The 26,981-nt window shown below is 51.5% G+C and overlaps 2 protein-coding genes across 8 annotated transcripts in view; one reads left to right on the top strand and one right to left on the bottom strand.

Annotated features, from left to right (window-relative positions):
* Positions 1-323: 323 nt before the first annotated feature.
* The window catches only part of LOC122370355 (merlin-like), a 46,789-nt gene continuing 20,131 nt past the window's right edge, over positions 324-26,981 (top strand). The window contains exons 1-10 of one of the 7 annotated variants that reach the window (XM_043345878.1): positions 342-363; positions 4,315-4,351; positions 10,796-10,843; positions 11,153-11,255; positions 11,544-11,673; positions 12,359-12,564; positions 18,335-18,459; positions 19,731-19,833; positions 20,534-20,743; positions 25,769-25,875. In XM_043345878.1, the coding sequence (XP_043201813.1) occupies positions 10,827-10,843; positions 11,153-11,255; positions 11,544-11,673; positions 12,359-12,564; positions 18,335-18,459; positions 19,731-19,833; positions 20,534-20,743; positions 25,769-25,875 (1,001 nt within the window). In that variant the 5' untranslated portion in view covers positions 342-363; positions 4,315-4,351; positions 10,796-10,826. Of the gene's footprint in view, positions 364-4,314; positions 4,436-4,523; positions 4,560-10,452; positions 10,475-10,795; positions 10,844-11,152; positions 11,256-11,543; positions 11,674-12,358; positions 12,565-18,334; positions 18,460-19,730; positions 19,834-20,533; positions 20,744-25,768; positions 25,876-26,981 lie in introns of those variants that run through there. The other 6 variants (XM_043345879.1, XM_043345875.1, XM_043345876.1 and 3 more) reach the window with 6 other exon arrangements.
* LOC122370358 (uncharacterized protein K02A2.6-like) lies at positions 4,972-9,123 on the bottom strand. The gene has a single exon (XM_043345885.1). It carries the CDS (start codon positions 9,121-9,123, stop codon positions 4,972-4,974), a length of 4,152 nt encoding a protein of 1,383 aa, XP_043201820.1.

Raw genomic sequence — 26,981 nt, 5'->3', positions numbered from 1 at the left:
ATGGCCTCAAACCCAACAAAAACTGGTATAAATCCCCTTCAAAAGCCGTAAGTCTATTAAACGCCATAGGGGAATAGCTACAGTCCCCCGCAATTTCGTCACGAGCATCGGGCCAATCAGCGTCGAGTATTGCCGAACGCCGATTGGTCGATTTCCGCTAGCCTGTAAATGCTGCTTGCGGATATAGTTTTGAACAAGTGAGGGTCGCGGCTACTAATTATCGCTTGTCACCACTTTTTCGTCGGGAACGTTCTACCTGGTTTATATAGCCTTGGGGGACGGTAAAAAAAAAGCCTGATGACCATACCTGGTTATATGGCCTTGAGTTTAGCGCTATATTGATATGTTAGCGCTTCTTCGGAGGGCTCTCTCTATCGCCTGGATAAAAATAGGCCCCGCCCATCCCAATCAGCTGCTGCATGACGAGTTGATGACGACAACCACTACTTACCAGCAACCAATCTAGGGATAGCGTACGTGACAGTAATGGTGCAGCGGTTGCAAAATATTACATTGTTATTCAAACGGTTTTTGCTTTTAGGGCCTTGTTAGATGAGGATGAGGTTAGATTAGATGAGGTGTTGATGAAGGCAGGTATTTTTTTAAATATTTTTTTTGACAATTTTTTGCCCTTGTTTTACTTTATAGCTGAACCCGGGACCACCTGAAGTCTAAACCTTATTTTATATAACATGTCAATGCTGATGCTGTTTTGAAATGTGAAATTTAGGCAATGGTAATAGGAATAATGAATAGCAATTTCACCAACAACATTTTAATCTCTAGGAAGTGCAATTAAAATTAAAATCACTGTCTGCCACACTGCTCCATCCTGGTCATGCAACCAACGTTCATGGGTGGTGTTTCACGGCAGAGCACGCACTTGCAGTGCGCGCTGCGTATGTCAGAGCATTGGGTTTCCATGGCAGTGTCAACAAACTTCACTGTGACGCTAAGCTATGACAGCATCCCAGAACGCTAGCATGCTGCGGTACCAGCACCAGCAGCATGCTAAAAGTATTTGAACTCAAACCTCTGTTCTTGGTACGGTTTTTCAGAACCTCTCACTCTGTTCCAAACGCGATTGATCATAAACTAAGAGATCACATGCAACGTCATTTGAGTGATGCTATGGTATGCCGTAGCTACCAGTGCGCACAGTGTCTGGATGGTGAAACAGGGCCATTATTAATCACATTTGCTTTGCTTTGTTTCAGCAGAAACCTGTCTGCACATGGGAGGAGCACAACAAAAGCCCATCAAGTTCATGCATGGCAGTGGATCTCAACAGGAGAAAACCAGAAAGAACATGGATGCTTGTAGATTGCAGTTGTACACTGCTGTTATCACCTGATGTGCGTGGCTGGCATTGCTCCTGGCAAGAACCACCTGCAAGTGATGAGATGGTGCCTCAGTTGTTGAGTGTGCTGCAGTGTGAGAGGCGCCCTGATCTCTACTTTGTGATGGGTTTCCATTGGAGGTTCAACTGAGAAGTGAGAACTGACTGTGACCATGCTTGAGCATGCCAGTGGAGCTTTACATGCTTAGGGCAGCTTTTGAACAGATGCTGACCATGGCATGTCCCATCCAGTTATCACGTGCACAGAATGGTGGGGGAGGGCAACTCTGGGCTCTTGAGTCAGCCCTACTGCACAGGGGGTACAGATGGCCGCTTACGTTTGGTGTGTCCTGCACTGCATTATCAAGCCCAGTCTGCGCCACAGGCAATGGGTCGGGCTGCACTATATTAAAGGCAGACTATCTTGCAAAGGAGGCTGGCATCCTCTCCCATAATGACACACCAATTCAGGGGCGTCGACGCGTAAGGAAAACTGGTCCGACTTGGCCGCAGCAGGGCCCCCGAGAGCCCCAACGGGGGCCCCCGCGAGCCGCAGCAGGGGCCCCCGTGGCCGCAGCTGGGCCCCCGAGAGCCCCAACAGGGGCCCCCGCGGCCACAGCAGGGGCTCCCGCGGTCGCAGCAGGGCCCCCGCGAGCCACAGCAGGGCACCGCCTAGTCGAAAATGTGGTCCGACTAGTCGGAAAAGTCGGACCGGTGTCGACGCCCCTGCACCAATTGGCAATCATCGCTGCGATGATCACGAGGGTGTCTGCTTATCTAACATGGTGAGGTGGAGAGCCAGTTCAAGCTGGCCTGAGGGATGGTTTTACTTCATCTGAGGTCCCCTTTCCCCGCCTGCCAGGTCCGGTCAAACGACCGCTTCACAGTGAACGACTTGCAGTGGATGCCGTCCCACAGCGCAACGAGCGCGCCGACCAGAGGCGGCGGCCAAGAGGCGGCCGCGCTCCCCCAGTCGACGGTCCCGGTGGACGTCGGCAACGCCCACCGCGCGACCATCAGATCGGCTCGCGACAGCGCCGTCGCCGACTGACCGCATGACTGGTATCTGTTCTTGATGTGGGACCGACTGCCACCGCCGGTCGCGGAAGGGCATCGCTCATCGGCCATCGACGTCCGCCAGCTTCGCGTGGGTCACTGTTCGGGCTGCCACCAATACACCGAATCGGATGGAACCCTGTCGGCGAATGCCGGCGGTGCCCCGACATCGACTGCGCGGCGGCCAGTGCATCGCGTGCCGGGAGGAGGCTGGCACCCCCGATCGGTCATTGGTCACAAACCGTGTCCCAGCTCATGACTGCATCCAGCGCAGCTCTGTGAGATGTTCTGCAGCTGCTGCAGTCTGCCGCGTGTGTTGAAAGAAGAATGAACATGAGAAAACCTCAAAACTTTATGCCTATTCGTAATTGACCAGTATTGGAATAAGTTTGGATTTTGAGAATTTGTGTCCCTGTGCTTGTGCCTGTGTGGAAAGGCATGCTTTACGGTGTACCATCTCAATGTCAAATCCCGGCTGCGCTGTGCGGATTTGTGCGGCTGCTGACAGGCCACCTGGGTGCCAACATATGTGCGAATCCGCGAATACGTTGTGTTTCGTCAGTCAGTATCGTTCTGAAAATATTGACTGCAATAGGCTATATAGCGTATGACGGTTCAGCCCAGCAGTAATAACTGACCATTGATTGGGCGAATTTTGTGTGGTGGTTCGCTAATACATAACCTAAAGAGTGTTTTGCCGGAATCGTTTAGTAGCAGAACTGACCGGAATATATGTAGAATGCAACGGTTTGAATCGTTAATTTGTTGAAACGATTGCTCTCTGAGACCACTGTGTAACTTTTGACCTGAGAATCACCAATTATAACGACAATGGGGAAGCAGTAGGCTGTACTGTAGAGTGTAGGCAACACTATATAGTTGGCACACTTACGGAAGCACACGACTTACGCAGTGGACATCTGCATCATGCATGTTAAGGCTTACTGGGAAGAGTGAGAAATTAGTCAGAATATAACTGACTAAGGAAAATAGGCGATATTTCCTATTGAGCTGGGGCGGAGAGGGGGATGGGACGTGTGGTCAGCTATGCCAATAATTCATTCTCTTTATGCAGCTGTGTAAAAGGGCGTCCGTTTTTGGGTTAGACCTTCCCCATCGGCCATTTCCAAGTTAAATCGTGGTGGAAAGTCTGGAGACCTCAGCCTCGGTAGTCGGTACCCTGCGCGCTGCGCCACCTTGCGAAACATAAAGCAGCAGTCCTGACATCTACAGGCGTGACTTTTCATGAAAGCGCAGATGTGTTCGCGCTTATGCGAAGAAAATTCTTCCGAGTATGGTTGATAATGAGATTAATTGTTGTCATTTATTTATTAATTCATTGGCAAAAGTACCCTGATAAATCGGTAAAATAGCTTGAACTGTATCGTATTTCCTTGGGAAAAAATGACGAACTCATCCTAAGACATCCAGATTATTGGATGCGTTCGTCAGTTGTAAGTAGTTCAAGTTTTTGGGAAAATTTGCTTGTGGAAAATCATAATATTTCAAAGATATGCCTATTTTCGAATAATTTATGCATTTATCTGCATTGAAAAATGATTGTAAAGCAAAAGTGCAAAAGATTATTGTCTACTTATTTTCTCAAATCACGATTTACGAACGCACAAAACTCCAGCTTTTAATTTAGTGCGTGTGCGAATTGCGGTCAAGAAAAAATAATTAAACTGTCTATATTCCTCTAAAAACAATGAAGGATGAATGAGGAAATCGCTGTTTTGAACAATTGTATATTTATTTTTTCTTAATTAAGCAAAAGTACAAAATTTTCAACTATTATTACATTTGCTCTCACAAAACCCATCACTTTTTAGCATGACGTCATGTCAGCCAAATTTACTAGCGCCATCTCTGGAGAGCATCTTTCGAAACCTCCAGACGATAGAGAGAGCCCTTCGGAGGCTCTCCGCTTCCCTGTTTTTAATTTATTTTAAAAAGGTCCAGTGTCGTCTAACGATAATATTTGCTTCACATAAATTGGAGTAACTTGAACTGCAATCGAAGAGCGGGTACGCCAGACAGGCAAGAAGGGTCCAAGCAAGGGTCACCTCACATCACACTGACCTTCCGTTGCACTGACCTGACACGGTGCATGCAGTGGGATGATTCAGATTGTTGTTTGGGCACACCAGCTCAAGCGAAATAGGTATCCCGGTCTTACTTTTGGGATATTGCACTTATATTGCTATATATTTGTTTAATTTTAGTACTGTCATTTGTAAATTGTATATTATAGTGTCCTGGGTGTGTAGTTCCTTCGAACGGTGCGGGCCACGACACGCCACGATTTGTCCAAGATGGAGACTGTTTATTTTCGATAGTGGCGGACAAGAAACGACACAATAGAGAAACGAGTACTCGGTACTCAGTACGACGGTACCCATAGGCTACGGTCACTACATCCGCCACCTCAATAAAGTTGAACATAATTGACACCGGATGATACACCAAATAGACACAACACAGCTTATACTCGGAGCTGTTAAACTAATACAGAAACGCGGTTAGAGCCAATAACTGAAACGAAACAATCAGACACTGTGGTTCTGAAAATACAATCAGCGCAGCCTCACAGGCACGAACCGACGGCGACCGAACGACGATCTCGGCAGCTCGTGTTCAGCCAGATCAGAGTCAGGCATGGCACGGTCCGCGCTATCAGCGTCGGCGGTGGCTGGCTGTGATCGCGGGGGCGTTGTTCGCCCTGTAGATGGCGGTGCTGTCTCCGGCGGTGGCGCTGGCGGCTGGTTCAGCAGCAGAGTCGGTGACCGCTGAGTCGGCGGCTGAGACAGCAGCGGAGTGACGGGTCCGGCTGTGCCTGACGGCGGTGTGGCAGGTCCGGTTCCATCCTGGCTGCCACTAGGCACGCTAGCCAGGTGAGCCGCGTTCCTTCTGGTGCCGTCAGCCAGCAGGTAGGTTGCTGGGCCGAGCTGCTGGGTGACTGGGACTGGAGCCGAGAATCGACTTTGATCCTTCGGGACGTGTCCTGGCTTCTTCACACGGACCAGGTCCCCCGGCCGCAGACTAGGCCGCTTCACACCTTTACGTGCAGCGTAGTTCCGTTTGTTTCGGCGCTGTTGTTTGGCGACACGGTCGGAAATCCTCTTGTCATGTGCTGCTTCCTCTACGACTGGTAGATTCAGACGCATCCGGCGTCCATGCAGCAGTACTGACGGCGCCTCACCGGTGCTACAGTGGGGGGTCGTCCGATACAGCGCGAGTCGCTGTGTGACGTGGTTGGAGAAGGAGTCTGCTGTCCTGAGCCTCAACTGGGCGGCTTCCTGCAGCCAGCTCTTAACTTCTCGATTTAGCCGCTCGACTGCAGCGTTGCCACGCGGCCAGTAGAGTGATGACCGGTGGTGCGTGATGCCGCGACGCTGCAGGTACGTGCGGAACTTCTCACTTGAGAACTGTGGACCGTTGTCACTGATGATTTCATCGCAGAAACCTTCTCGAGCCCAGAGAGCGCTGAGCATCCTGATGATGTCATCAGTTTCGACTGTGGATGTCAGAGCTATCTCTGGCCACTTGCTGTAGTAATCGGTAACGACGATCGCGAACCGTGCGGCAGGAGGCGCTGCGGAGATGGGTCCCACGATGTCAATACCGAGCTTGGACCATGGTCGGTCAGGCAGCTGGACGGGCTGTAGTGGTGCTGGTCGCGCCTGCTGGGCGAGCACCGAGTCCTTTGAACAGCACACGTGGCAGTTCTTCACGAGAGCGGCAGCAGCAGTCGCCATGCCGGGCCACCACGCCAGGTCTCTCAGGAGTTGTTTCGACCGGACAACGCCTTGGTGACCGGCGTGTGCCAGCTCCAGGTACCTGCTGCGCAGCGTCTCGGGGACGACGACCCGTTCAGGTCCGCGCATGACGATGCCATCTTCTCTGCACTGGAGTTCGTGGCGCACGGCGAAGTAATCGCGAAGGTCCGGCGCGCACTTGCGAGCCGTGTCGGGCCAGCCGAAGCGGATTGTAGAACGCAGCTTCTCCATCACCGGGTCGGCGGCTGAAGCGGCTCGGATGTCCTCCTCCGTGAGGACGTCGGCAGCGGCATCAGTGACGAGTGCGACGACATCGTCACTGTCAGTCTCAGCGGCAGTGGTGTCTGGGAGCGGTAGTCGCGAGAGAGTGTCCGCGACCGGGATACTGTGGCCAGGCTTGTACTGGACGGTATAAGAGTACGACATCAGTCGTGACTGCCATCTGGCGATCCGAGCTCCTGCGCGGTTGGCTGACTGAGGCGACAGCAGCGTTGTCAGCGCGGAGTGGTCGGTTCGTAGGGTGAAGTGGCGGCCCCAGAGGTAGATCCGCCAGTGCTCGATGGCATTCACAGCACTCAGCGCTTCTTTTTCGGAGACTGAGTACTTCGCTTCAGCATCTGTGAAGGAACGTGACCAGTAGGCCACTGGGCGCTCCTGTCCGTCCGCCTGAATCTGAGTCAGGACGGCGCCTGCACCACGGTCACTGGCGTCCGTGGTGACGATGGTGTCCAGTGCCGGCGAGAACGGCATCATCACCGGACTGGAGGAGATCAGGCTCTTGACGCTGTTGAAGGCGTGTTCCGCGGCTGGGCCCCACTCGAAGGGGACGTCCTTCTTCAACATCACAGTCAGCGGCTGGACCACCGTGGAGTAGGCGGGGATGAACCTGCTGAACCAGGCGGTGGTGCCGATGAAGCTCCGTAGCTCCTTGAGGTCGGTGGGGTGTGGTGCATCCACCACAGCCCTGATTGCTGACTGCAGAGGTGCGACTCCGTGCTTCGTCAGGCGGTGACCACAGAAGTCGACCTCAGGCTGGGAGAAGACGGACTTCTGCATGTTCACTGTGATGCGAGCTGCGCGAAGCCGGGCCAGAACGGCATGCAGGCGGGCGTCGTGCTCGGACTGAGTGCGCCCGGACACCAAGATGTCGTCGAGGTAGTGACCACATCCTGCGATCCCGTCCAGGACTTGGTCCAGGAGCTTCTGGAACGCAGAGCCAGAACTGACGAGACCCATGGGAACTCGTTTCCAGCGGAAGAGGCCGTCCATGGTGAGGAATGCAGTGATGTCTCGGGAATCTTCATGCAGGCAGAGTTGGAAGTACGCGGACTTCAGGTCTATCCTGCTGTAGACGGTGCCTCGTAGGTTCCGCTCCAGGTCATCTATGGTGGGAAGTGGATGTACCTCCGCGATGATCTGAGAGTTCGGCCATCGAAGATCAGTGCAGATGCGAAGTTTGCCATCCTTCTTGCGAGTGACAGCCAGTGGGCTGACCCACTGAGACGCGTCTGCTCGTTCGATGACGTCAGCTCGGAGAAGTCGATTGAGTTCAGCTGACACCTCCTCCCGGACTGAGAGAGGCAGACGACGAAGCTTGAACGCTTTAGGCACAGCGTCAGGCTTCAGCTGGATCCTGTGAGCGTATCCGTCGATAGCTGGGAGATGAACTTGCTCCTCTGACGCAGAGGTCTGCTCATCCAGATCGAAGATGGTGTGCGAAGCTGGGTGCAGAGTTAATCCCAGGGCACTCAGCACATCCATACCCATGATGGCCTCCAGGCGGGGCGTGTCCACCAGGTAGAATGATGCGTTGACCTTGCGCTCGTTGTAGCTGATGATGGCAGGGAGGGTGCCATGAACTTGAATGGGGTTGTGGCCGAAACCGTACAGGTTAGCAGAAGTAGGCTCGTAGCTGACACCCTTGAACAGCTGCTTGGCACGCTGCAGGCTTAGAAGCGAACAGGTGGCACCTGTATCCACTTGAAGATGCACATCCTCACGTGTGATGTCACCGGCTGTGATGGTCACTGGACACGACAGCTTCGTTGACTTGCCCTGTTCACAAGCCAGAACGTGCAGTTCTCTGACAGCTTGTGGTCTGGAACGGCTGGACCCAGATCTGCCGCCACGAGGACCTGGTTTCTTGGGTTTTGAACCTCCACCCCTGGGTTCTGGGTTGTCGCGACTGCGACACCAGGCAGCGAAGTGTCCCTGGCGGTTGCAGATGTGGCAGACGATGTGCCTGGCTGGGCAGCTGGGATCACGGACAGGGTGATCGTGACGTCCACAGTTGGTGCACGGGGTGCTGACGGTCTGGGCAGGTTGCTGATGCCCTTTACGTGTCTCCACCTTTGCGACAGCGGGAACAGGTGGAGCGGCGACAACACCATGCTGAATAGTAGCGGCCTGCTGCAGAGCCTGCTCATGAGCCTCTGCCATGCCGAGCAGCTTCGGCAGTGTTAGGTCATGCTCCTGCAGAAGGCGCTGACGCAGAGCATTGTGAGGGGTCTTCTCCACAATTTGGTCCCTGATCAGCTCGTCCTCCATCGCTCCGAAGTTGCACTTCTTGGCAAGTCCATGCAGAACTGCAGCGTAGTCTGCCGTCGACTCATGTGACTGCTGGCCTCTCTGCCGAAACTGGAACCGTTCTACGATGACGTTGGTCTTGGGTTCGTAGTGGTTGCGTAGTTGGCGAATGGTGACGTCATAGTCGTCCTCGTTCTCGTCCTTCACCAGCGTCGGCAAGTTTTCATAAACGCGATATGCCTCATCTCCGATTGCACAGAGTAGCAGCGCACGTCTCTGGGCCGCTGGTAGAGGGGTGTCGCCACTGCGAGCAATTAAGTAGTTCCCGAACCGCCGCTCCCACGTCGCCCACGGCGTTTGCGGCGCACCAGGGTGCGGCAGGAACGGCGCGGGGAGTGGCACTCCGCCGTCGAAGGCGCTCATTGCGTCGCCGAATGCAAGAAAACTGACGAAAATATAACACACGCGCTCGACATTACGTGAAAAGTTCGAAAAGTATCCACTCGTCGCCACAATATAGTGTCCTGGGTGTGTAGTTCCTTCGAACGGTGCGGGCCACGACACGCCACGATTTGTCCAAGATGGAGACTGTTTATTTTCGATAGTGGCGGACAAGAAACGACACAATAGAGAAACGAGTACTCGGTCCTCAGTACGACGGTACCCATAGGCTACGGTCACTACATATATCAAACAAAAGCTGTGTTGCTGCTCTAAGATTCAGATGTGCACATTACCGATCAAGTCTATATCAACCAGACGGAGTGTTCTAGGCCTTGAACACTCCTATGTTTGAGCGTTCGCATAAGTTTTTTATTTCCACAAAAACCCAATACATCAATATGCTTAGTGCACTGTAACTGTAGCACCATGCTGTGAAATGAGGCCAGAGCCACAAATATTGGTGGATCACATCACTCAGTGTGTTCGAGGCTGGCGGGAGCCAGCGAGGGCAGGGCAGTAGAGCAGCACGCACTCTGGCACATTAAAGAATATCAGTCTGAATCTTTTGAATGGAAGGATTCACCAAGACAGGGTCCCCGCAGCCCGCAAAGTGAAGATTGTTGCGTTGACGGTTGACCCTGCCCTCCACCCTCCGATCGTGCAATGCCGGTTCTATGGTAGAATTTGGAGTTCAAAGTTCAATGTGCGCACACAGCTGCACATGGCCGGTCCCCTCGCTGACTTCGCCTGGCTACGGCCTACTGCCGACCACAACCATACCTGTCAGGAGCCGCGCTCGTCGCGCTTCGAACCCGGACAGTTATAACCGGGAACGCGTGCTCTCACCACGCAGAGACCAACGCTCTACCCACTGAGCTACGAAACAGGCCCAGTGTTGGAGGCTGGCGACGACATCAGCCTCTTCTCGCACACGGTGCAGAGCACCGCGGGGCACCGCTTGTCCGGGCATTACTAGCACGCCGTGGAGGGGATACGGCTGATTCGGTGCACGCACTGGAGCGAGCGGCCCCAGTGACCCACCCTCATCTGGTGCACCGAAATGGCGTCCTCTCGGTCCTCCCCGGGGATATTTAGGGCCTTGGGGAGTGGCAGCGTGCTCCCTAAGAGTGGCTTAAATAGTGACTCGGACCAGTTGTCGCGTCATTGATGCGAGACCGCACAATGAACCGCCCTGGTCAGCGAGCAGGCGTTTGAGGGCAGGGTGGCCGCTTGTTTCGCCAGGTCGTCCGCGCTCTCATTTCCTTCGATACCGTAGTGGGCAGGAACCCACTGCGGTATTACTTAACGACGCTCAGCGATGTTCAAAAAGGTCTTCCATACCTATCTCCACACCAAGTCTTGGTAGATTGTTGAAAGCTGGCTCCAGTCCATTTCAAGTTGTTGTGATGTACCAATCCAGAAAGATAATATAATCATAACAAATATTTTGTGAGGCTAAGACCTACCAGACTCTTTTCATGGCTGTGACTGCACAGGCCAGTAAGATTAAACCAATATTACCAGTTAAAGGTCAGTAAGTGTAGGACCTTTAAATGCCTTGGTATTATAAATCCAAACAATGTTTTCAAATCACTGCAGCTGTCTGCTGTGATGTTCCTAAGCTTATTATATTGATCCTCAACCTTTTCAGGCTAACAAATAAGATAAGGTTGTGAAGCAAGATGTTTTCAAATTCAAGGTAAGTATTTTTTTTTTTGAAATGATGTCATACTGTTTCTTAAGCTAGAATTCAAGGTGTTTTTCATTCACAGGTGTTCAATCTAATTGCTTAATTCAAGCTAATGAGCTAAGCCTCAATTCAGTCTCAGCTCAGCAGTTATTTCATAGTTAAGGGATAAACCAAGTTAATTGTATGATTTTCCAGTCACTTGCTAGGGTACCTATCCAGAATGCATTTCCAGAATGAGAAGAGCTGTGCTACTTGGCATTGCCAGTAGCATCACCAGTGAGTGCATTATACCAATATAACTTCATGGTGTTTATGCAGGTCACACTCACTGGTATCAAAAATGAGATTTGGAAAGAAGAAAAAGAAGTCACTGCCAGTGAAAGTGACCACAATGGATGCAGAGTTGGAGTTTCATGTAGAGGTAAGAAGAGCTAATTAAAAAGCAACCAATGCTTTGGCTAAGACCAGTCTATCCAAATCCTTCCTAATCTAACCTGCTGTCGTATATGTAAAGCAGCTTATTTGGTAGTTTGTTATCAATATTTAAGAGTCATCAATGGAAACCTTATCATCCCATGTGCTTACAATTGCACAAGTAACATACTGCCTACCTGCGCACGACAAGCAGTTATGCACCAACCATCATAACGCATTATTCGTATAGATTTTATCACACAGTGTGCCTATGTGTTGTGCCGTGTTTTGTCAGCGGGGTGCCACCGGACGGACGCTGTTCGACCTGGTGTGCCGCACGATCGGACTGCGGGAGACGTGGTTCTTCGGACTCCAGTACCAGGACACCAAGGGCTGCCCCTCCTGGCTGAAAATGGACCGAAAAGGTAGGCGGACCAACTCGTGTGCCCCACATTGTGACAGCACTGTGTATCTCGTACGGTTTGTGCCCGCGTCCCCTACTTTTCTTCTCAGCATCACTGCCATGCGACTGTTGGGGTGCTCATGGAAAATGAATTATCCCACAGCAGATTAGTGATGTCAATTACGGAAAATCGGAATACCGATACCAAGCCAAATACCAACCAAAACCACGGGAAAATACCGAAACCAAACCAACTTGGGAAACTGAGGGAAATACCAACTTTTTACCGATTTCTTAGCCTCTTATACATTAGTGAGGGCTTATGATACCAACAAAATACCAAACACATTACGATTGAAATACCAAATACCAAGTTGGTATCGGTTTGGTATCGGTATACCAAGAAGTTGGTATCCGATTGAAATCTCTACAGCAGATCATCCCACATGTGTCTAGTTCTATTGCCATCTTCCCAGTCTCAACATTGTTCGTCCACGATACATCTTACCAGTCTCCCCATCGTCAAGTCCTGTCTGGACTTAACCACCCTGCCCACCTACAAATCGGTCTCTTCAATGTTCGCTCATGTTCCTCACGTCAGTCTCACTACATTTTATTGTTTGACTACTATCCGTGTACCCAGCCTCTCCGGCGAGTGTCCTGTCCGTCGCGTCAGTCTCCCATTGTGTGTGTCTGTGGTCGCGCAGTGCTGCACCAGGACGTGCAGCGCGACAACCCGCTCTCGCTCGTGCTGCTCGTCAAGTTCTACCCGGAGGATGTGGGCGAGGAACTGGTGCAGGAGATCACGCAGCATCTGTTCTTCCTGCAAGTGAAACAGGCCATCCTCAACATGGACATCTACTGCCCGTCGGAAGTCAGTGTGCTGCTGGCCTCGTACGCCGTTCAGGCCAAGGTAAGACCCGGGACGGCCTGGTCTGTGCCAGGCGGGTCACTCCCGTCGCCGTCCGCTCGGTTAGACCCGGCTCGATGCGCGCAATTGTTCTTGCTCGGCTACACAGCCGGACTATTTGGAATACGTAGCCGGACTGTTTGGAATAAGACAGGAGCCCGTTGTTTTGTCTTTATAACAATCTTTTTCATGACATGGACAGATGGCTGAAACCAAGCTAAGCGATGTATCAATGGAGGTGGCAGGTTCGTCCTAGATCTCCAACAAAACATTTAATCACCGGTTTTGCGACACGGCTATTATTGAAGGCTTCTGCTTAGAGTCGGATCCTGGTTGCATTCAACGTTTCGAACTAAATTAAATATCTTTATGGGCATTCCCCATCGCACCCACGTGTCGGTATGCTTACGACAAACAACATAGGCTTATTCAGACGCAAACTGAGCGTCTAAGGTGTTTAGCCAGAATTGTTCAGTCGACGAAACATCGAGCCGGATCCTACGTGCTAAATGCGCTGATGTTTTTCAAGACTTGGTCGACATTTGAAAAAAAATAGACAAAAGATTATTGCTCTGAATAAGCTCTGAATAGTGTGTAGGATCGGCATTGAATGACCTGAACATGCCACACATTCTTCGAGTGTCGGCACTTATTTGGACCAGCATTGGTGGGAAAGCTGCGACGCTTTACCCCGCCGCGGCGTGTTTTCATGTAGACATGGCTCTTGCCTCTTGGCCTGAAGTTTTGCCTAAACCCTCGCCCGGCCAGGGAGACGATGTAACCCTCCCCTAAGGTATTTCACGGAATGAGGGAGAAGGATGCTCAAAGCTCGCCGATTTTTATAGTGTAATTATTCTTTTTCAAATGTCGTTGACCTGAGGTCTCGTATAGTTAGCCATATAGAAAGAATTTCAGATGGGTCCGATTGTGAAAATATTGGAGATGAAAACATTGGAACGATATACTTTTTCATTAATTATCGTTATCGTGCTGTTCTACCTCAGTTAATACCAACAAGTTACCAAGTTTAATTTGTGCAATTACGCAATGGTTTGGTCAGCGTAAGTCCGCTGTAGTGAACCAACTTTTTTGGCTAATACATTGGTGCAGAGTAAGTAGACCTTTCGTAGGAGAGAATCGCCAGAGGGTGTTGTCGTATGACGTATCAAGCACCCTGGCTGACCTCGTTATGAAAAAGGACCCGTCTGAGCGAGGATTAAGCTGCACATTGGGATTTTGAAGGCTCCCGTCTTAGGCTGTCTTGAACGCCATCGGGTCGTAGTCTAGCTTCATTTACTTCAACTAGGATCTATTCTTATCAATAGCTCGATACCGATATGAATCATTGGCTTGGAGTTTAATCAAATCAGTATTCAAGTGGACACAATCTCATCTAGGCCTGACATAAAACCTGATCAGAAGTCCAGCAATGCCTGTTTCCTCAACAGTCTTTCGAATAGATAATGACTTTGTGCGTTATTAAAACTTCACAAAAAGTTTGTCTACGCTGGCTCCCACAGGTCGATCGTAATTGCTTGACGAACCCGTTCATCTGTTATCAAACTTCTCGATAAGAGGCGGTAAAACATGTTGGTTAGAATTGGCGACAGTAAAGCTCCTTGTGCTACTCCTCAGCTTGTGCCAACTAATTCCCGCAGAACTCCCGCTGGAGCGAAGTTGTGCTATCTAGTGACCTTGCCAATAGCTTGCCAATAGGCCAGGATGTCCACTGCCCATTTGCTCCGAGACAGATAATTCCTTCCTCATAGCACCATGTTCCAATACCGTGACCAGAGACCAGTCGCTTTCCCGACCCCACTGCTAGAGCAGCTCGTAGCGGGCAGCAACAACCACAGCTAATCACTCAGTATTAATAGAAATAACTCGCTTAGCGTCTCTGTGGCGCATTGTTTTTTTTGCGTGTTTTTATCGGGTCTGTAACTGATTTTGTGTCGTTTTTTTTCGGCTCATACCTCATGTGGCTGTGTCAGGGTCGGCCGGCCGGTCGTTCATCAAGCGCCGCTGTTGCGGGCGCGCGGCGGCTGACCACGGCTGTAGTGGCTGCCCCCGCGCCGGGACGCACCGGGCCGAGCGCCGGCACTTCTCCGCTGATTGGCGGCCGGCCGAGCGGGCCGGAGACTGCCACGGCGGCCTCCGGACGGTTAATGTTTGATGCAGGTTTGATGCTGCCGCCAGCGCACGACCGACTCGAGAAGCCCGTCGATCGGCCGAATCGACGGCACCGGCGTAATCGACGCTGGTCGAAAAAGCAGCCGGTGACATTGGCTTTAGACTGACCTGGCGGGCGGTGGTACACGCCGCTTGGACTGGCTGTCCAGTGTCCAGTGGCCCAAAGCCAGACATGTGCATGGATCCGAGTGATGGATCTATGATCTCAGTGGATCTCAAGGCAAATTGCAGACTCGGATCTATGATCCCACCGAATCCGGCGTGAAAAACTTATCCTGGATATATGATCTCACAGGATCTGACGATAAACCAAGAACATGGATCTATGATCTGAGTGGATCCCACCATGCACATTTGAAACCAGGTTTTCAAGTGTTTCTATGTCAATAAGTGCCATAAAACTATGGATTATGACGTGCTATCACATAAAATCACTAAATAAGAACGTTTGTGAGTTGCAACGAGTGATCTTTTGGGATTTCAGTGTTGACCAAAAATAAATGAGGATCTATGATGCCACTGGATCTCAAGCAAAAATACTAGACGCGGAACTATGATCCCTACGGATCTCTCGATAAATTAAAAAGCTAGATCTATGATCCCGACGGATCCGAGATCAGGATCCGTGGGATCAAATCCCAGATCCATTTTCTCGGATCCATGCACATGTCTGCCCAAAGCTACTAACGGGGATGGGGACGAGTGGGCTGCTACCGTCGGCTGGGCCGGTAGGGGATGCACGGACATCGCTCTGTGCAGTCAGGAGAGGAATCCACTGCGAGCTAGTCGTGATAGTGCGACGTAGAGTCTCAACGTTTTCATTGAGGCTTATATGATATGCTATTTTATTACCTGGGCCTGGGGTGTAAATGATTGAATTAGTTTGTACTAGATAAGTACTCTGACATGTGGCACGTGATCTATGGCGCATGTTGAGCAGGATTAAGGGGCATTTTACTGCTAGCTGAGAACACACAATTTAAACTGCGAGCTGCTGCAGCCTGCAGGGCTCTGATGGGACCAGAATTCTGTGAACTGATGTGGATGATGAGTGGGGCCGAGGCTGCTAACTGCGGTGGTGGTCTGGGGCGGCCGATGAGCTGGGGCTGGGAGACGGGTGTTCAGCTCATGTGTTTTCGTCACCGCATCGGCTCGCCCTAGCTTCCTGCGGAGAAAGGTCAACGGAACTCAGGAGAGATAGACAATCATGTCAAGAGTTGCACTCTGAATTCATTGCACTCTCGAGGTGTTCAGCGGACTTGACAGTGCGATTACACGCCTACGCCGACTTGCTAAACACGTCGTTAGATGAATTGATGCTTGCAGGATGTGTGTGGGATATGTAAGGAGAAAGTTAAGCTCGAATCATCTACCAGTTTTAACCGCTGGACCTTTTTACTGCAAAGAGCCATTTATACAAACCTGGGAACTCCCGGCAACTCTTGAATGACAGAGCTCGGTAATTGCTTTTCAGAGGGTCTTCTCCGTACTCCGCTCATGCGATTAAATGTAGAACCAGATCGCTGTCATCATGCGCGTCTGGGTTATGATCCCTCGTTTTTCCCCGCCGTGTCACCCTAGTGCCACCGGCGACAGGGGGTGGGTGATTGTGCCATCGGGGTCGACGGAGCTGATCGACGCCGGTCCCCGGTCATCGTCCCACGCGAGATAGCATGCCACGGGCGCCTGGTTCCCATAGCAACGAGGGAGTAGCAGCTTGTGTTGTTGGGAGATACCGTGCTCTGTTGGAATGTCGACTACAGCAGGAGTGACTTGTGAGGGACTTCGCCCCGATCTCTGCCGATAGTACGTCGATATGACCGCGTCATGTGAACACTGTGGTAGTTTCCCGCCCGGTGGCATGGGTTCTGCCGGCGCCATGTGGGCGGCTCCTGATGTGCTCCTGTGCTAGTCGGTCATGGCTTTACCCACCGTTTACCGGTTATCGAGATAGCTACCACAGAGCCCCCTGCCGTAGCGAGTGTTCCACATGCAGTGTCGGTACTGTCATACTGTCATACATTTAGGCTGAACAAAATTCAGAAGGTTAGAGGTGACGGAGAGGAGAGGTGACATTTGTGAAAGAGAGCGAAATCTTTTGCCCTGCCTGGGACCAGAAAAGTCCATATTTCCAACACTGCGGCGGGCCACATGAGGTCACATTGGTGGATAATGTGGCTTCAGCTTGACGACACAAGTTTTGGGATTGAGACGAGTGTCTACTGGGCACTGGTTGTGATTCACTCTGATGAGTGTGCTCACTGAATGACGCTACCGAAGCGACGGGATGGTTCCTCTCTGGGATGACAATGATATATATTTAGTGGTCGCACAAAGTGCTACTCTTTCCAGACGAGTTGTTCCACATGAACATTTCCTTTTATCTTAGCTAGCCATGCAGCTGCCGATGTTTTTTCTTCGGTGACATTTGCGGAGAGTGGCTAATGTCGTTGGGCCAGCGAGCTCGGCTCGTCGCCGTCTGGCTCCCTGTCCACTTTCCGGGCTGAGCGGCCACCAGGCACTAACCGTCAGCCCACATCAGTGAGGGCCGGCTCTTTACGGCCGGGGGCGGACCGACTGGGACGATTGGCGGTGGGAGTTGGGACGGGGCGGGTCATATCAGCCGTCTGTCGTCTGTCGGAGGGAGATTAGGGGACACATGGAGCTCGGCTGTGTACGGCTGCCGCCTGTAAACCGCAGGACAGCATTGGAACGCGAACTGAAGCCTGGCGCTGAGACGGACGGGTGGCGTGAGGGGTACTGGTGGTGGGCACCTATCCATGCTTCTATCCTCAGGATACTGAAATCCTTCTCCTCCACGCCGCAACCCCCCTCCGGGCTGGACAGGCAACTTTATCTCATGCGGGCTGCTCCCTTGGAGCGGCACCGCTGCTCCTGAGGGAGCGCACCCCGTAGCCGGGTGCAGTGAGTGCCTTGGGGCTGGGTGGCCTGTCCTCTGGACGGGCTCAGCCCCGGCGACTCACTAGGGTGCCTGCCCAGACCAATGTCTCCCCCTAATTCCTATCATCCTTCCGGCTCTGCAATGGTCTTGTCGACCGAAAGGGCCTAACCCAACAAAACAAACAAACTGGTGGTGGGGACCGGGATATTGAACTGAAAGCTGCGCTGACTTGCATGTCCGAAGGCCGTGTATGCCGGGTGTTATGCACCGGCAATGGCGTGAGCGGCAATCATGATATAAGCTCAGTGCTAACTATGTCCACTCGGCACTCGCTGCTTTCGATTTTTAGCTTGTCAGAGGAAAAAAGCGGAGGATAAATTTACGGAAAATTCGTCAATTTTTGGTGATCGGTTGCACTTTCTGACCATGTGGAGTTTGTTTTTGAAACCTGGAATGCAAAGCTAAAATTTGTAGATACACGAATGATGCTTGATGCTATTCAGTACGGGGTATTTACAGGAAGCCCAATGGGTATGCTTTCTTTTCGACAATGATTTTATTGAAAGTTTCCACCATTATATGTTAAGATTTCGTACGCTCCCATGTAGTTGAACGAGTTATTGGTGTTCTGTAATCTGTATATCTCGCCTTGACGCATTCCTCTCTCCCGCTGTTTCACAGTACGGTGACGCCGGAGAGTCCTGTCTGCCGTCGGGCATCCTGGCCAACGAGGAGCTGCTGCCCAAGAGGGTCATCAAGCAGTACAACATGACCACACCCATGTGGGAGGAGCGCATCAACATCTGGTGAGGGATAGCGCGGCCCGGGGACCCATTGCACCCGGTCCGAGTCGTAAACTCGGCGCCCTCCCGGTCGGGAAACCCCTCGTGTGTCTTTCGGTGACGTGCGAACGTTACACACCATAGCCCCAGTAGATTGGATAGCATCAGTCTTTGTATATAAATGGGTTCTGAAGGTTGTAAGTAGCTCACATTTATAGTTGCTCGCTCAATTTGCCGTGACATTTGTTCGCTGCTGCGCGGCGCATATAATCGTGGTAACGCTTGTTGCGTCAGTTGCTACTGTAGAAGCACTACAGGGACCTGTAGGCTGACATCTGTCGATTATGGTAAGCTAGAAATCCAGAAAAAATGGGAAGATTGAAAGTGCCTTTTCTCGCCTTTCAAAAATACTGATCTCAGTCTGCAAAATTGTCCGGCAACTTAGGTTTGTTTTCAATAAAAAACACAATGCTTTCCGTTTCATCAAACATCAGCCATCATTCACCATATTTTCAGCAATCTTTCAACCGTTGTTCACATCCCGAAGTTTCGTCTTTTTACGGAGCAATATGTGGAGTATCTTTATTGCAATAGTTTCTGTTATTTTTAATTAGTGTAACGCGCCAGTTGATTCGCTAATGTCATATTCAGAAGGCATATTTTATCTGGCGTTCAATGCTCAATGCTTATCATCCATAGTCTGACGTAGCAAGCTGACCACTTCAAACAATTAGAGCTAAAATCTGTTAAGAATCCATCTAGAAAGCCGTTTGTTAAACTCTGAACCGCTGTGCCGCCACTGACTGCCGACGGGGGCTCAGTTATCGGCTGTACGTCAGTCCCTGCCGGCCACCTGGTCTTTGTATCGGCCTGCTCCGCTGCTGCCCATCTAGTTATATCGCAAAGTGGCCACTCCGGCCTGGGAAATATTCATAGGCCTGAGAGCTGATCGGCGGCTGCGCATTTTCGTGTTTATGAACGGTGTTTTGGGTCTGGTATTTGTACAAAACTGCGAGGGGCACGTCAATGAGAAAGACATGATCCAGGGATGAATTCACAGAAAATGGAGGATGGAAATGGGTTCAAAATATAGCATTTGCTGTTCATGTCATCTGAAGACAGATGTTTCTCAGAAATTTTACACTTAATCGTCGAACATAACGGTTTGTACCTACCATTTTGTCCCACATGAGACCTAGTAGGTGGTTTACTAATATGTCTATTCGTATTTCGTAACCTGCGCGATACCAATAATGTTTATCTGGCGAAGTAACTTTTATTGTTCTTTGCGACAGGTACCAAGACCACAAGGGTATGTCTCGTGATGAAGCTGAAATGGAGTACCTGAAGATCGCCCAGGACCTGGAGATGAACGGTGTCAGCTACTTCTCCATCTCGGTAAGGGTCTGAGCACCGCGGGTGGACTAGGGGATCTGTAGCACTGAGGGGAGGTTAAGGCAAGACATATTGTTTAGGGACCGCAGGAGAGTGGAGGAGTCATCACTGACTACATATTGTGGGTAGGGGGCGGGTCGAACCCCTCCTTTCTTCTCTCTCGCCCAGGCAAACGACATGCGAGAAAATGGAGAAAGGGGCAATAACTTATATACAGGGTGTTACGTTTTTGGCTATGTATCAGCAATGTCTGCTCAGTTTATCCGAACTCGATGGGATGTACGGAGCAAGTATGCGTTCGTGATCTGACAGTGTATCTGATCTCGGTACCTGATTGTTTTCGTGATTTAAGCCTTGTAAGTGGGTCGCATACTACCTGAAATACTTATGATTCGGTTATTGCTTGTCGTTTTGCATCGATATCTGGTCGTATATAACTATGTGTCGTATCTGTTTAGGTTTAACCATGCTTGTAAACCTTTTGTTACGTCTTTGGTCCGGCGCCTTACAGTGTGGGTGACTTTGTTGTATTTACCGAGCTTTATTTTAGTTCGGTCCCTGACGACGTCTACCACTCGGCACCTGGTTACCGGCGGCACGTGTGACTTCATTCGCGACCATTTGAAAGCCTCGGTACTTGTCTGTAGTTGACCTGTGTGGAGATCCGCCTCCGTCTGACTGTCGCCACCCGGTGTCATTTCAGAACAGCAAAGGCTCCGAGCTCTTTCTCGGCGTGTGTAATATGGGCCTGCACATCTACGACAAAGGCAACAAGCTGACGCCCGAGATCTCATTCCCCTGGTCGGAGATAAAAAACATCAGCTACGATGACAAGAAGTTCACCATCAAAATTGTCGGCAAGCCGTCATCAAACTTTGTATTCTTCTCCCAGAATCTGAAGATGAACAAACTGGTAAGCTAGCTGGATGGGAAGTCATAGATGGGAAACTCATTTCGCCGTTTTATGCTGAAAATATTATGACGTAATGTCACGATCCTGGTGGATAAATGGCATGCGTCATTCCACTGTGGGCTGAGATTAATCGTCGTCACGCCTGGTTTATCATTGCATATTGTAGGTCTATCGATCGCCGTCAACCGCAGCGGTCGTTCGCCGAAGGAAAGCGATAATGAACCGCCGCCCCAAGCCGGCCCGCTGAGCACATCGGGAACAGTGTTATGTGTCGCGGCTTTGGCGCCAGCCGAAATACGAATGGCGTCTGATATGGCCCAGCCCCTTGTGGCGCCGTTTATCGTCAGTAATCCTGACAGCTAAGCCTGATGAAATCCATTTCGGTGTCATTCGTTCTCCTAATCTGAATAGGGAATCCTTATGAAATCCATTGCTCTCAGTTCGGGGAAATGTGCCCAGTTTGGTGTCGGCGCTTTCAACGGCTTGGGTGTGCTCTTTTACGTTAAAAGCAAATCTGCCGTGAAAAGGAAAAGAAGCGTAACTCGCTTTTGACGATTTTTCAGGAGAGCGATTTTTCTGTTTTACCTTGTATTATCGTCGGTTCTTAAACAATCAAAGAAAACTTGGTGTCAAACTGTTCGCAATACTGCACTGAACCTAACAGTGTAAATATTTTTTACGTGGCATATAAGATATTGCTAGAAAATGGTGTAAGGTGTTTTTGCTTTTCACTCGATGCTCAAATTGCAGCGAGGCATGTAGGGAAGAAAAGCGTAACTACATTCACTCCAGTCCGGCAACCGTATGTGCAGCGCGCGGCTCCATAGCGAAATGCAAAAGAAGCGTAACTACGTAGTTACGCTTCTTTTGCTTGCGAGATCTTATGGTATCGGCGAATATGCGGTGTTTCAAATACGCCAGGACGAAAACGTCTTTTCTCCATTTCGGATGCCTAGATGCCTTTCGAAATAGCTCACGACTTTTCATGCTAAGACTTCATGCTTCATGCTTAGCAATCGCGGCCGTCAGGTCGCATCCTTCGGTGCTGGCAGGTCGGACAGGCTGGAAGGCCGTGGGGTCGCCTATACCGGTGCTAGCAGGCCGGACGGCCGTGGGGTCGCCCCTGTCGGTGCTGGCAAGTAGGGCAGGTCGAGCGGCCGCCTCCTTCGGTGCTGGCAGATCGGGCAAGCTGGGCGGCCGTATGGTCAGCTCTGCCGGCGCTGGCGGGTCGGGCGGCCGTGGGGTCGCCTCCGCCGGTGCTGGCAGGTCGGGCAATTCGGGCGGCCGTGGGGTCGCCTCCGCCGGTGCTACAAGGCCAAGCGGCCGTGGGGTCGCCTCCTTGGGTGCTGGCAGGTCAGGCTTCCTTGGGGTTGCCCCTGTCGGTGCTGGGAGGTCGGGCAGGCCGGGCGGCCACGTTGTCGGCTGTCGCCCATGTTGGTGCTGGGAGGTCGGGAAGCCTAGCGGCCTTTGGGTCGCCTCTTCTGGTTCTGGCAGGTCGGGCAAGCCGGGCGGTCGTGGGGGTCACCTCTGCCGGTGCTGGCAGGTCAGGTGGCCGTGGGGTCGCTTTGTTTCGTGCTGGCAGGCCGGGCGGCCATGTTTTCGTCCCTGTCAGTTCTGACAGTCCGCGCAGTCGCGGGGTTTCATCTGTCTGTGCTGGCAGGCCGAACAGGCCGGACGGCCTTGGGGTAGTCTCTGCTGTTGCTGGCAGGCCGGGCAGCCGTGGGGTAGCCTCTGCCGTTGCTGGCAGGCCGGGCGGCCACGTTGTCGCCTCTGCCGGTGCTGGCAGGCCTGGCGGCCACGTTGTCGCCTCCGCCGGTGCTGGCAGGCCTGGCGGCCTTGGGGTAGTCTCTGCTGTTGCTGGCAGGCCGGGCAGCCGTGGGGTAGCCTCTGCCGTTGCTGGCAGGCCGAGCAGCCGTGGTGCCGTTGGGTCGCCTATGCCGGTGCTGGCAGGTCGGGCGGCCTTGGGGTCGCCCTTGTTGATGCTGGGAGGTCGGGCAAGCCGGGCGGCCGTATGGTCAGCTCTGCCGGTGCTGGCGGGTCGGGCGGCCGTCGGGTCGCCTCCACCGGTGCTGGCAGGCCGGGCAGGCCGGGCGGCCACGTTGTCGCCTCTGCCGGTGCTGGCAGGCCTGGCGGCCTTGGGGTAGCCTCTGCCGTTGCTGGCAGGCCGGGCAGCCGTGGGGTCGCCTCTGCCGGTGCTGGCAGGTCGGGCAATTCGGGCGGCCGTGGGGTCGCCTCCGCCGGTGCTACAAGGCCAAGTGGCCGTGGGGTCGCCTCCTTGGGTGCTGGCAGGTCAGGCTTCCTTGGGGTTGCCCCTGTCGGTGCTGGGAGGTCGGGCAGGCCGGGCAGACGTGGGGTCGCCTCTGCCGGTGCTGGCAGGCCGGGCAGCCGTGGGGTCGCCTCTGCCGGTGCTGGCAGGTCGGACAGGCCGGGCGGCCACGTTGTCGCCTCTGCCGGTGCTGGCAGGCCGGGCAGCCGTGGGGTCGCCTCTGCCGGTGCTGGCAGGCCGGGCAGGCCGGGCGGCCATATGGTCAGCTCTGCCGGTGCTGGCTGGCCGGGCGGCCATGTGGGGTTGGGTCGCCTCTCTTAATGCTGGGATGTCGAAATGCAGGTGGGAAGATCCCGCCCCTGATCGTCCTATTTCACCAGAACTCGCTCGACTCTACTCCTGATTTGACATTTTCCTTTAGCTGCACTTGGACCTTTGTTCCGTTTTTTTTTATCGCTTCAGTTCTAAACCTCTTCAGAGACCAAGTCTGCTCCTAAACCACAATTTGCACACGCTTCTGATAAGAGTTCACAGCGAGCATGCACCACAATAGATAAAGTAAACTATTTGATATCGCTCGTGTGGCCTTGGTCCAGGGCATGGCATCAGGCATGGCACCCCATACCTATACCTACTATTTCAAGTTGGTGGTTTTGAACTTTGGTTGCTTTTATCTTACAGTTTTCCTCCATTCAAACGCCCGGATACCTACTAGAAGATATTGGTGAAACATAGAAAGGCGGCAAACGCAAGCAAGAAGGGCTTAATATATTTTTAATGCAAATTTTCCTGGCAAAATTAAACTTCTACCAAGTGTTATGCACTCACCTGAAAGGCAAAAAAGCGCAAGTGCGTAAAAGTCAGCGCGGTGATAAGCAAGAAAAGCGCAACTACGTAGTTGCGCTTTTCTTGCCTATCACATCGTCCTGACCGCTGCAGATACGCTTTTTTAATAGCTGCGTTTGTAGTTACGCTTTTTTTGCTTGCGGTCAGGGAGGATGAAAAACATTTACGCTTTTCTCGAAAAAGAAAATTTGATATAACTCGAAAAATAATACGAATTTCGAAAAACGGTTTGCAGAAAGATGGAGATTGCTATTCTCTATCTAATGGTATCAAAATCTCAAAATCGAAAAAATGCGAGTTACGCTTTTCTTGGTTGTCACGGCAGAAATGTTAAGGGAGCTTGCTTGCACATATCTATTTCCGTATGTAATACGTCAGTTGAAGCTATCCTGGTTTTAATCGCCGCCGTCACATATTACATGCGATTTTTCATGTAAATAACAAAAACGAGGCAACAACGTTCGACGCATACCTATGTCAATACGATTGCATAAACTGTGATCAATGCTCGATACAAAGTACAGATAAGCTTAACAATCTACACAGATCTGATCGATTGGTGTTCAGTGACTGGTCCATCAAGGATAGCACCTTATAGCCCCTTGTAGCACCTTGGTAGCACCCATATGTTGTAGTCACGGACGTATAAATAAACTGGACCCGCAACCACCTCCATTCAGGTGAAGCCGACAAGGCGCCATTTTATGTTGCCAAAAAACCGTGCTCTGGAAGGTCATCGAGCCAATACAATTAGAATTGCGTCTAAACGGATGTTCGGATCGAGATACTGGTGGTACCGTTCGACGGGTAATGCCTTGAGGCAGGTGATGATGGATGTCACATGTCATCCGGTGTCACATGGCGCGTGCCACGTGCCGACAAACTTACAAAGGGCAAAAACCTTTAAGCGACGCTTCAAATCAAACGAAGGGCGGCACAGGTGCCAAACTCACAGGTCACATGTCCCAGTGTTCGACCACTAACATATGGTATGCTCGGCATCAGGGGGTGCGGAATGCACGCGCTAGTGGCGAAAAACATGTTTTGAGGAGGCATCCTCCGATTCCGGAAAACCTTGACCTAGGCACACCAAATTTGGCACACTGACACTACTGGACACGCGCTTTAAGGTGCTGTACAAATAGGCGTGCTGGCCGCTGGGGTACACGGTGCACGTGCTGTGCACGTGCAAACCTTTTGATGTTGCACTCTGTGTCATATATGCGGGTAGGCCGGGTAGCGCTGGCAAGCTCAAAGTGTCAAATTTACACAGGCCACCCAGAATGTAGGTATTCCAGCATAGTTATTGAGCATATCCATCTCCTGGTGGCCCCCAAAGGTGCGCTCTGCACGTGCAAAACATTATCCGCGCCGGGCGGTGGGGATGCTTGGACAATGGACACCCTTTGTGGATTTATGTAAATATCTCAAAAATGGCGTTGTGTAGCGCCGCCATTTTTGGCACACCTTTTCATACATCTTTTTCACAAATGCTGCATAACTTTCAGACTTAGGTCGCTCAAGGTCAGGTCACCAGGTTACGTCCAAGTGGCCTTACCTTAGGAAAAATTATAATGCCCGTCATGGCTAGTACACTGACTATACAATCGGCTTAAAACGTGCAGCAATTGATAAGATCAACAGTATATACACGTTTATTTATACGTCCGTGCTTGTAGTAATCTTGGATAGCACATGTGCAGTATGAAAGTTTTCAATCAAGCCTCGGCCTGTTTTGGCCTGTCTTCCAGTTAGGTGCGTGCTTTATTCAGTAGCAATCCTATCCATCGCAATCGCCGGATCTTCTATCCTTCCCTATTACTCGTAGATGGCCTGCAGCTCTCGGAGATGCCGCACCCTATTTCCCGCGTGCTCATCGCTGACCTGACCTCATTCGTACACCTGTGCCACAGATTCTGGACCTCTGTATCGGGAACCACGATCTGTTCATGCGCCGCCGTAAGCCGGACTCGATGGAGGTGCAGCAGATGAAGGCCCAGTCGCAGGAGGAGAAGAAGCGGTGAGTCCTCACCTCTCTCCCCTTTCCCGGAGTGGAAACTCTCCGCTGGAGTCCTGTGCCAACCGCCAGGGCTCCCCGAAGTCCCCAGAGTTTCTGAGGCTTCCCACGTGCTTTGACGCGGTCAAACCCCTGGCATTTTGTTGCTTTAGTGTTCTTGTTATTACCGAATACCTTCTGAGATTTTCGTTTTTGCGGTGGTGTATAACTTTTTGCAGTCTGCCAGATGGTATTTATTTGACGCTAACTGTACTGGTTTGGCTTTTGGTCGTCCCTTACGAGGTCTAGGACGCATTAGCGGCTGCCCACGATGTTGGCCTGCCACTCCCCAGGGCCGATTTTACAGGCTTCGGAGTGCGGTGACTGAAACGCAGACAATCCTGTCTTAATGTTTTCTGCTGAGGTCTTAGCTACGGCATGCCATTTTTTCTTCTCTCTACGGATGGCATATCCGAAGGCATAGTATGACTCTGCTATTGGTATCAGTGCTTTCATTATTTCTTTATGAAACTTTCATTATTTCAATAAGGAGCTTCCATTATTTCGATTCGCTAGTCAGTCATGACGCCTCCGCTTTGCTAAGGGCAGCCGATCCCATTCACTCTAATCTTCAAATCATCCACGTGATAATTTCCACTGCAACCTACTTTATTACCATGTGAGTCTTTACCCGATCTAATCCGTTGTCGGGCATCTATAATATCTAATGTATCTAAAGGTGCCTCTGGAACCGCAGACGCTACTGAGAACCTGCGTATTTTATTCTACAGCCATGTAGGCTGATTGCTGCTTAGGTCTGTTTGGAAAACGTTCTTACCCGCGGCCGGGATTTTTCGGATTATTTCGCCATCCTCATCTCAGTATCAGAGGCGCGTGCGACTCTTCCCGTTTCGGTGAGCTAGGATTTGGCGGCAAAAACGGTATGTTTTTTTATTGATTACACGAAGTGCATCTCATATAGTCCCGCACTAATGCGACACACATGTGACATCGCTCTGGAAGTCTAAGCCATGATTCGGTCGTACGAATATTGTGAAACGCTGGCAGCTTGCGAGCGCACTGCACAGTGCACACTGATTATTTTATATACCCACAGCTCATATGATGAG

Source organism: Amphibalanus amphitrite, unplaced genomic scaffold (genome assembly GCF_019059575.1).
Source record: "Amphibalanus amphitrite isolate SeventyFive unplaced genomic scaffold, NRLGWU_Aamphi_draft 001126F_arrow, whole genome shotgun sequence".
In the NCBI taxonomy this organism is placed as follows: Eukaryota; Metazoa; Arthropoda; class Thecostraca; order Balanomorpha; family Balanidae; genus Amphibalanus; species Amphibalanus amphitrite.
This window is presented reverse-complemented; position numbering and strand designations above follow the sequence as displayed.

What these genes read in the sequence shown, in the direction of transcription:
- LOC122370358 (XM_043345885.1), bottom strand. Translation starts at nt 9,123, where the DNA reads ATGAGCGCCTTCGACGGCGGAGTGCCACTCCCCGCGCCGTTCCTGCCG.